Raw genomic sequence first — 11104 nt, 5'->3', positions numbered from 1 at the left:
CCGCCCAGCAGCAGGGAACAGGTGAGGCAGTAGGGGTGCAAATGGAGGTTAGGGTGGTAGTGTGTGAGCGTTGGGGTGCTGAGGGTTGCAAGTGGCCCTGTCTATGGTGGTTATAAGTATTGCCATGGAAAATGTAACTTTATTGCTTACACTAAAAGCAAACAAATACTGATGCAGTTAATTGGGAAACACCAAATTTCTCAGTTAGTTAAACCCATGTGCAATAACAGGGACACATAAAAGTTATAAAACTGGAGCAGTTTTATAACTTTAGTCTACCCCCTTTAGGTCCCCTGGTTTTATAATAAAAACAAACCAAGCCAGTGGAGTATTGGAGTATTCGTAGAAAGATTCTCTTATGTGTCTGTACATTTGCTTGAGTTGCATAGGAGTGAAATGATGGCTGGATCACTCCATTACTCACTATGATAGCCCAGAATGATGTAAAACCAATACTCACAATAAAACAGAAGCCACACGGTACATTTTAGATCTGCCTTTAGTTGCCATATCATGAGGCTTTTACTACTCAGCCTTCACTTGGATACTAAATAATAAAAGAAGAATGTTTATTTATTTCACACACAACTCTGAAATAAATCTTCTTTAATTAATATACAGTACATAAAAGGAGGAAAATAATGATAAAAAAGCGGTTTGTTAAACCAAGATTATTGCCTCCGTCTTACAGCAATAAGGAAAAAGTTTTTCAAGAATTAGCAAAAATAATAGCATACTGTATATAGTACATGCTGTATAGATATAATTCAGTAAGATTTATATCTTATACTATTTAACAGGGATGCTAAATGGCAAGAAATGTGTGTATTATTAATAAATGAGGAGGAAGTAATGCTGGTTCTGCCACTGCCAGTAATACAACCTAACAGGCTGATCTAGAGAGTCATTTCTGCAGCATGACTGTATATTTCAGCAATGATCTGCTTGCCTGGATTGCTAAGTGGGGATTTTATTTTCTTCTACATGGGAAGGCCTGATTGTTGTTTAATTAACCAAAACATGTTAGCTTCACTAATTTATTGAACTTTATTTATTTGGGGTTCAATACTAGCAAAAAAAATGTTACTTGGGACTTGGAAATGACTCAGTGGAGGCCATTATACAATGATCCTTGAGCTGTTACTGAAGCTCCTGAGAGCTGGTAGGTATAATTTGGCAATGGATTCTAGCTGCAGAATCATACATTAGATTTATAGGCAGGGTAAATGAAATGCCCTCCTATCAAATATAAAAAAATAGATATTTCCCACCCCCAAACAAAATGAGTATATGAATACATATTCACCCCCAAATCTCACCATAACTGTCTTTTGGATACCTCACTTGCTGCCAGGGACCGGTGGGCCAACCCAAACCCAATCTACAGAATCTGTATTATGCCAGAGGGGCTGCTGTAAATTGGCATAGACAGTAACAATTAATTAGGTCTGAGGGGGGCTGTTTGGGCCTCTGTGTACTTGAAATGCCAGGGTCAATGTTGGACCTAACAGTGGCCATGGACAAGGTAAATTTCAGCACCAATCCAAACCATATACAAACAGTATTAACCCTTCATTCACCAATGAAAAGGTCTTCAGACTTATTGAGCAGGCTAATGTTGGTTGGACTCATTTTTGTTCTTTTACTTTACAGGTTTGCGTGGCATTTTACTGGTAGCGCTTCAGAGGTGGTGTTCCATAATTTTAAAGGTAAATTTGAAATAACGAAACTGAATTATAAGGGTAAGAGCTGTTTAACATTACCCCAAACAGAAAGGGGTTGTACACTTTACACTGATAACTATTTCAATTCAATAAATATTTTGTCAGGCCAAATTTTTTTACCAAAGAAATTCCTTTAACAGTGATTGTTTTTGGAACGGGATGAAGTTATTTTTTATAATACATAATAAACATTTTAAAAAAAGGTTATTTTTCTCCAAGTGTCTTCAGAAAAGAACAATGTTCGTGAAAAAAAACATTTAAAAAAAATTAAGGCCTCAATGTGGACTTCATATACAGTTCACTTGGCAAGCCTCTTGGCTACATCGGCGTAAGCCATTTCAATCTCCCGGTCTCCTGGGCACGTGTTGGTGAACTCATCCTTGCTGTATGCATTGCTCAGGTATCGCCAGATCCCAGTCATAGATTTGGGGATTTCAAATCCCCGGTATTTTTTGGTCACCACCTGGCAAAATACAAAGATTTGGTTATGGAGGATAAATGAAACTCTACTAATGAAGCATATATTATGGACTGTCATGCAAGTGACTAACCAGTGATGTAGCCAGGTTAGAAAAGTTACATACACTTATAAGAGCAAACATGTCAGTCAGTTTGATAATAATTATACTGATAAATAAATTAGTCACCATGTTTTCAACCACGTAAAATATATGTATATTATTCACACACACTTATAAAGCTCCAATGTATTTTGCAGCAGTAATGTAGGTGTATATATCAAACATACTGATTACATATACATATTAATTGATACAGGAGGTAAAGAGGACCCTGTTAACTAAACCGTAGAATCTAAAGGAAATAAAAACACCCTTGTCCCTTAGTTGGTCAGTGTCCCTTTTGTCCCATCAAGGTTCCAGCACCACGTGGGCGAACCAGTTCCGTTGGCCCCAGAGGCCCTCCAGTACGGTCTGGTAATTACATATGTTCAGTGGCTCATAATAGTACTAAATCTCGAGAGGCTGAACCAACGGCTCTGATAAGCGAGTACCTTTTAATTGCGAGGGGATTTTAAACTTTACTCATTAAATGACTAATAAACTTCATCGTAATGGTACATCACCATTTAATACACCCTTACAACTGGGAGTGGGTCTTTCCACAGATCTCCTCGCAATTCCAGTAAATCTCTTAGACCTATTGAAAGCTGTACGGCTGAACTCTATATATGATAGTAGTGTGAAGTATCTATTTAAAATGTCGACTGCACCCAGGCACGAGTAATTGGATTTATCGAGAGTGCTGGTTCTCCTTCCACTATTTTTTTTTTCTACCCAGACAATCATAGTCAACAGATTTCACTAATGGAATAGAAAATCCATGTAGAAGGAAAAAACGTGTCTGGAAGTTCATATACTGCTCATTCACCTTTATTACATCAACCCAAATGAACAAACTAATGCCAAAAAGTGGGGGTATACTTTTCCATTCACTGATACAAAGTGCTTAGTCATGTTTAAATTGCTGAGCTTAGTTTACCTTGATGATATGAAGTTTAGGCAGTAAGTTGCAGTCAGCTAAAGTCATCTCCTCCCCATCCAAGAACTTGCGGTTAGATTGTGTGATATCATCCAAGCTGTTCTCATCAATCTCATCAGGCAGAGGGGAATTCAGGTAGTCATCAAGCTTCTGCAGGGTTTTCAGAAGGCCTCTCTCAAGTGCTGCCAGATAAGAGGACACATAAACCCATGTTTCACTCATGTATGAGTTACACATAATAAAAGTACAGGACACAAGAGGTCACTCAACAACTTCTGGCTGGGCAAACAAGAGGTGGAGATGACACACACAGGTATAATAATAGAGACATGCACATTGTATGTGGCCATCGACTGAAATTAACTTCAAACAGAGGTATTTTTTGTAAATGTGAGAAATTGTAATTCTTTTCATTTAAAAATGTTTATTGCATGTTTGTTGAGGAAAAACGTAATAACTGCATAAGAAACACACAGAAGGCAGTTGTATGCAGATCATATAAATACAATCTCTACTCAACCCAATATGCAGAGAACAGCTGGCAATACACTGAATGGTCACCTTGTTTCACCTAGTAAACAAATATATGATTTTGTTTCCCAAAATACCAGCCATAGACATCCCCATGACAACACAATAATTACAAAGATTAATACTAAAATAAGCTTAACACCCCTAGATTCCTAAAACTAACTGTAAGCAGTTTCAGCATTAAACAATACCAATTCAATAATAATTAAGTAAATTGGTGAAAGAATTAAAGAAAAAATAGGATAAAATAAAGTTATCCAGACAAACAAATATTGAGATTGGGGTTATTATGTATATTAAATTGAATATGTATGCTGGTTACCAGCAGGAAATGTACAGTTTACTCTTAGAAGGGATTGGGAGGGATTGCCATGAACATACCTCCCAACTGTCCCTTTTTCGGAGGGACAGTCCCTCTTTTGACAGCTCAACCCGCAGTCCCTCATTTGTACTGGAAAGTCCCTCTTTTCTCTGCACTGAACAGCCAGAAAAAGAAACAAAGTTTCTCAATTGGCTTTTAGCAGAGAGCCCAGAATAGCTAACAGGTGCAAATAAGATACTTTGTAACAATTTTGAGACACAAAAACACAGTTTAGATAAGGAGAAATATTTTCAAACTTTTTTTTTTTAACATCATAACCTTTATTGTAAAGATAAAACATGACATACAGTTGAACATACCCGCATTGTATTCATGGTATTAAACATTATGCAAGGTACATTCAGTTTGCGAAACCAAATTAGCCTGGTATCCGTCGCATGTCATATTCACATCATCATACATACAGCTTGTGAAACAGATACAACAAAATAGGCCATCATCAATCATCTAGAATGGGAGTCTGTGATACATAACCTCTTATAGGGGGGGCTTTAAAGGGTAAAGAGCCATTATATGTCTACAAAACTACTAGGAAGAGGGCCAGTTTCCCCATATTAAGTCAAATTTTCCAGAGGAGGCTCTTTTAGTGAACAAATATTGCATCCTATCAATGTAGAGCTTCATTTGTTCCAACCAACTTTTGTGAGTCGGGGCCTCTGGACTTTTCCATCTCATCGTTATATGTCTACGGGCCTGGAAAAGACTTTGCCTGATCGTAGTCAATTGATACCTGTTAAATTGGAAGCCTTCGCCTATGTTAAGTGTAGCCAGTTCTGGGGTGGGTCGTATTTCCACCGAAACTGCATTTGAAATAGTACGGAACACTTCACGCCAATAAAGATTCAGGTTGGGGCATTCCCACAGCATGTGTATAAAAGTGCCGGTATTCACCTTGCAGCGGGTGCAAGTTGGGGAAAGTTGTGGATTTATTCTGTTCAGCCGCACCGGTGTGAAGTATGCTCTATGAATTATGTATCTCTGAATCATTTTATGATCAGCATTTGGCGAGACAAATCTAGGGGCTTCTAGAGCATCCTGCCATTCCTCGGCTGTCAACGTGGGAATATCTTCCTGCCAGATTGCAAGTAGATTGGGACTAAGTCTATCATGTTTACAAAATCTCAGCACATCATATAAGTTGGAAATTAAGTGTTGGTTATCTTGCAGCTCTAATATTCTACAAAAGGGGGGTTTACCCAACTTAAAGGGGTCAGCAAGGAATGCATGTTTGACCTGCTCATACAGTAACCAGGAAGATTCTGAAATTCCGAACTCCTGTTGAAGTACCACAAACGGCTTGAGTGATTTATCAGAGATAATGTGATTAATGGTTGTTATTCCTTTGCTAGACCATGGCCCTGCGGATTCTATGTTTTGGAACTCTTTGAGTAGATGGTTGTTCCATATAGGGGTGTCAGGGTGCTTCGTTTGGGTAAGGCACAAAGATAGGGCGCGTATCCACATTTTCTGACCTAGTTGAATGAAGGGGTGTTCTTCGCAGGCAGCACTGCCTGTGTGGTACCTAGCATAGTAGGTATCCTTGGTTTCCTGGTCAACTCCAAAAGAGTTACAGATAGGCAGCGTGGGTCCGCAGTGACCCAAGGTTTGATGTGAGCAAGTTGGGTAGCTAAAAAGTAAAGCTCAAAGTCCGGTAAAGCCGCACCCCCATGCAAAGCTGATCTCTTTAGGATTCCAAGTCTTAATCGGGGTCGTCCTGCTCCCCATATGAAGGGTCCCGTTAGCTTATCCAAAGCACGAAAATAACTTGAAGGGATGGCTATAGGAGAGTGTGATAATACATATAGGATCTTAGGGAGAATGGTAATTTTTATCAAACTTATTCTGCCTTGCGGAGTAAGTGGAAGTGAGGCCCATTGCTTAAATTTGGACTCCACCTGGCCCAGTAATGGGAACACGTTCAGGTCCCAATATGAAGACGTTGGTAGTGAAACTTCTATCCCCAGGTATTTAAACTTTGAGACCACAGTCAAAGCAGGGGTAAGAGGAGCATTTGCTTCAGGTCCGGAATCCACTGGAAGCACACTAGATTTGGATAGATTGACCTTTAGGCCCGAAAAATTACCGAAAGTGGTAAGAACCTCCGTCAGTCGTTCCAATGATTTGCCGCTATCCGCCAGGTAGACAAGGGAGTCATCCGCGTACATTTGAATTTTCTCCTGGATAGGCCCAAGTTTCCAACCAACTATTTCTGGATCACGCCTTATAACGGCCGCCAGAGGTTCGATTGCTATAGCAAATAAGAGTGGGGATAGGGGGCAGCCTTGTCGTGTTCCCCGCGTGAGAGCAAAGTGAGGGCAGGATATACCGTTGACAGTTACCAGCGCGGAAGGCTTCGCATATAGCAGCCGGGTAAAAGCTAGGAATTTCGGACCAATCCCCATTCTGCCCATCACCTGCCACAGGTATGCCCATTCGACTGTGTCGAAGGCTTTAGCAATGTCCAGTGCCACTAATAGTCTATGTCCTTTGTTGTCATGATTCGTGGACAAGTTCGTGTACAGCCTTATTAGATTCACAGCTGTGCTTTTGCCAGGAAATATTTTCAAACTTTCATAACCTGCCAAATTTTGTAAAACAAACATGGTAATTAGGAGGTGTGGCCACAGAAATGGGTGTGGTCAAAAAAATTGCTGCGCTACGTGCGGAAAAATTTTTTTTGTCCCTCTTTTTACTTCCAAAATGTTGGGAGGTATGCATGAATAATCACTGTAAAGAAGGAGAAATAATTCCTGCAAACATTAGAGGGCAGTGCTGTACAAAAGATGCACAACACAATTCCATCAAGGACTACCACAAATAAAAGTTCTAGATAAAGTCACCTGCAATCTTAATCTTTTTGATTTAGAAAGATTTATTGGCATCTTGGTTGGGACACACTTATTAGGGCAGGGGCACACGGACTGCCTTCCCCCTGCTAAAATGAAAAATTGCCTGCAGCATTGCTCTCGCGGTGCTTCGATTTCTGAAGTCGTCCGAAGTTTTCTCGTGAGGCAACTTCTGGCGACTTCGGAAATCGAAACGCCGCAAGTGCCATTGCGCTGGCATTTTCTCATTATAGCAGGCGGAAGGCAGTTTGGGGAGATTGTCGCACCAAGAAGAGGCGATTAAATCTCTGACACTAGATTGATAAGAACATTCTAGCTCAGGGATCCCCAACCTTTTGAACCTGTGAGCAACATTCAGAATTAAAAGGAGTTGGGGAGCAACACTAGCATGAAAAATGTTCTTGGGGTGCCAAGTAAGTGCTGTGATAGGCCATTTGGTAGCCCCATGTGTATTGTCAACCTATATTGAGGCTTGGTTTGGCAGTACAGCTGGTTTTATGCAACCAAAACTTGCCTCCAAGCCTGGAATTCAAAAATAAGCCCCTGCTTTGAGGTTACTGGGAGCAACATCCAAGGGGTTGGAGAGCAACATGTTGCTCACGAGCTACTGGTTGGGGATCACTGTTCTAGCTCATTGTGGAACAGACAATAAAAATGCCAGATACTAACAGAAATGATTTGGTACTAGTATAAAGAAGCTGAGCTGAGATAGGACAGGCATGCCTAAACTGTATCGCATGTTATGTCATAATTGCTTAAATGTCATTGTGTTTTGCATGAAGTTTTTCTTTCTGCATCTTACTTTGAAAAGTGTTGTGATAAACACAGAACACCAATATGGAGATTTGTATGTCCTTCCTTTTGAGTGAGCAGGTATGGTATGCAGATATATATATATATATATATATATATATATATATATATATATATATATATATATATATATATATATATATATATATATATATATATATATATATATATATATATATATATATATATATATATATATATATAAATAATTTTTTTAGTATGCATACAGCACCACATACCTGCTATAAAAAGAATAGTCACAAAGTTACCTATGCCTGTGCTAGATAAAGAGAGATCAATTAAATAAACAACTGGCATAGCCACATGCATTGGTAATGGAAATGTCATACTAGAAATGTTACAATCAGTAAGGGGATGTAAAAGGAAAAAAGTCATACCCTTGCCTCCTGGTAAATTCCAATGCTTATATCTGCTGTACATAACTAACGTACACAGAGTAAAAATGGACAGACCTCGATTTGTGGAAAGGTTACCAAGGCCCGGGCCTAGGGCGGCAGGATTTTAGGGGGCGATAAGATGCCCAACCACGCCCACAATTCAAAACTGGGGATGCGCAGGAGAAAAAATAGTTTTTTAAATTTTCTGTGTGCCAATCCCCATTGCTCCGGTCCCGTTGATGAAAATGTACACGAATAAAGGGGAGAGGACGGGGCAACGAATGGCAGTGGGCCTAGGGGCGCCCACTATGTAAATCCAGCCCTGAAAATGAAGCTTGTACTGTTTGGCAAACTATATCATGTCAACAGGACAGAACAGGACACAAATAGGACAAAATAGACAGAGGTATGGTAGGACAAATCAGAAATAGCCACTTAGGTAAAAACAATGACATCCGATATTCACACCCTTTTTTCTATACCACTTCATTTATTGCTCTTTGTATTTGTACCAATTCATTTAACACAGGTGGACTTTTCTGGAGTGCTTAGTAGTTACAGATGCAATGTGACAGCACTGACTGTGAATCCCAGAAGCAGAACATACAGTACTTTACCACCATAGGAACAACTCACTTACATTGCCGTTGTCTGTTGTGTCTGGTATGTGTAAAGGTGGCCATACACGAGCCGATAAAAGCTGCCGACAGACCGTGTCAGCAGCTTATTGGCCCGTGTATGGGGCCCCCCGACGGGCTTCACCGATCGAGATCTGGCCGAAAGTCGGCCAGATCTCGATCGGATGGGACAGAAAATCCCGTCGGATCGTGGCCGCATCGATTCGTTGATGCGGTCCCGCGATCCGACCGCCCGTTTGGGCATCGTTAGGATCCGATCGTTGGGCCCTAGGGCCCACGATCGGATCAGCCCGATATTGCCCACCTCAAGCTGGGCATATCGGAGGGAGATCCGCTTGTTTGGCGATGGCGACATCGCCAAACGAGCGGATCTCTCCATGTATGGCCACTTTAAGATTTAAAAGGTATCAGTACTGAAATGAACTGTCCCCTGCATTGTTTCATATTCAGACTGTAATCCCCTGTATTGTTCACACGTATTGTTCAGATGTTTACACCTCAAATGAAGGGGCACCAGCATTGTGTCACTGCATGTAGTACATCTTAGAGTGGTCCCGATAAGTTTCCATGTATCCTGCTCTGTTCTGCCTTCTCTGTGCGGGTCATATTCAGCCTTCCCTATGCTCCCTGTAGGTGCAATGTGTGCCCTGCTCTGCTTGTGAAACATAAGCCTGGTAGGGGTTTGTTCTGGGGGGTTATTAGCATTAAAAAAATTTTGTTAGTGGACTCTAAGGCGTTTTCATCATGTGCTGGGGGGGGCGAAGGAGGCATATGGATTTAAGCATATGTCTTAATATTACTTGTTTCACATATGAGTAAAAAGTGATATCCCTGCAGTAAGCACCAACCATTTGTTTTTTTGGTATGCTACCACCATTAATGTGGACATGGTCCTGTGGTAATAAAGGTGTGGTTTAAAGTGGGTGTGGTTTAAAAACAGGGAGTGGTTAACACTGGCTTCCATTAGCAGCCCTCCACCATGTAGGCCAGAGAGGCCTATGCACACCCTAGGGAGAGGACAGTATTAAAATAATGATGCAGTCCTTGCCCAATGGGATTTTCAAGCCAGTGACCACTTTTTGGCCAGATAGCCATCATAGAGGCCATCAATAAGGGAGTATACAAGGGCAGAGAAGCTGTAGACTAAATATGAAGGGCCTGAATTGGCAGTTTAAACCTGTCCGTGTATGGTCAGATTTGCATGGCAGAATCCATGCTGTGTCTTGCGAAGGCTCTGCTGAAACGCTAGATAGTTAATTGTTGAACACAGCTATGCATTCCATCCATTACAAGAGACTAGTGCCTCAGAGTGCTTTACTCCTCCATGCTATTTATTACACCAGGCATGCCGCTGGCTGGTATCATGTTTACATAGTTCTGAATCGCCTGTTTCTTATCAGTTCACTCCAAGCAACCTTCTAATATACATTTATTAAAACTTTAAGTGCTTTTAAAGTTATTTGTAAAAACAATTGCTATTGAAAGCAGCATTTGCTTAACTCCTGGTTGTTACATTTTAAACAATGTTGCAAAAGTCTTGGTTCCCCAGCAAAGTCAGATCTGTTAATCAGCTGCCTTGTCTTACATTGTATCAACAGTCTGAGCCATCAGGGCAGAGACTAGAAAGGAACAGACAACACTGCTTTCAATAGCAATACATATACAAATAACTTAAAACCATAGAAAATGTAAATGTGCCCACTCCGACTGTCTCTTACTTTTTATTACATTTTCAAATAGAAAACATACAAGTTTTGGTTTCCTGTCTAAAAAACCTTTGTCAAGATGCTTAACCAAATCAGTATCAATAAAGTTACAAAATTCAAAACATACGCTCCACAGTTTACCGATCACATGACTTGGTGTCATGACATCTCCCCTGGGTCCCAAGCAGCCACTGTTGTCAAGGCAACCAGGGCGAGAAAATACATTGTATTTTGACATTAGTACAACATTATTATGCACAAACAAGTCCACCCCTAAGGACTTCTATAAATATATCTGAATCCCACAAAAAGTGTTGAGATTTGTTAGAATCCTGAATGGATTTCTGGATTAGGTCCCAACTCTAATATCTCTCTCAGCATTTAGTTTTTTTTAAGAAAAGGCAAATTTACACTCCTTGCTTTTCAGAGAATGAAGGAGCCTCTGCCCAACTTCAAGTATTTGGTAGACTAAGGGCACGTATTGCCATTATATTAAGTTCTGCAAAGGCATGAATAGTTGAAATCACTATTTGCCAAGGTTGCAAAATAGCTCTCCACGCAGGAAT

The 11104-nt window shown here is 40.4% G+C and overlaps 1 protein-coding gene across 2 annotated transcripts in view; it reads right to left on the bottom strand.

Moving 5' to 3' along the window:
• Nucleotides 1–589: 589 nt before the first annotated feature.
• The window catches only part of clic4.L (chloride intracellular channel 4 L homeolog), a 48927-nt gene continuing 38412 nt past the window's right edge, over nt 590–11104 (bottom strand). Inside the window, exons 6-7 of one of the 2 annotated variants that reach the window (XM_041581087.1) lie at nt 3225–3406; nt 590–2187 (exon numbers count right to left, since the gene is read on the bottom strand). In XM_041581087.1, coding sequence (XP_041437021.1) covers nt 2023–2187; nt 3225–3406 — 347 coding nt within the window. In that variant the 3' untranslated portion in view covers nt 590–2022. 2 annotated transcript variants of the gene reach the window in all.

Source organism: Xenopus laevis, chromosome 2L (genome assembly GCF_017654675.1).
Source record: "Xenopus laevis strain J_2021 chromosome 2L, Xenopus_laevis_v10.1, whole genome shotgun sequence".
Classification (NCBI taxonomy): domain Eukaryota; kingdom Metazoa; phylum Chordata; class Amphibia; order Anura; family Pipidae; genus Xenopus; species Xenopus laevis.
Note: the sequence above shows the minus strand (reverse complement) of the source record. Positions and strands in the feature narration are given on the sequence as shown.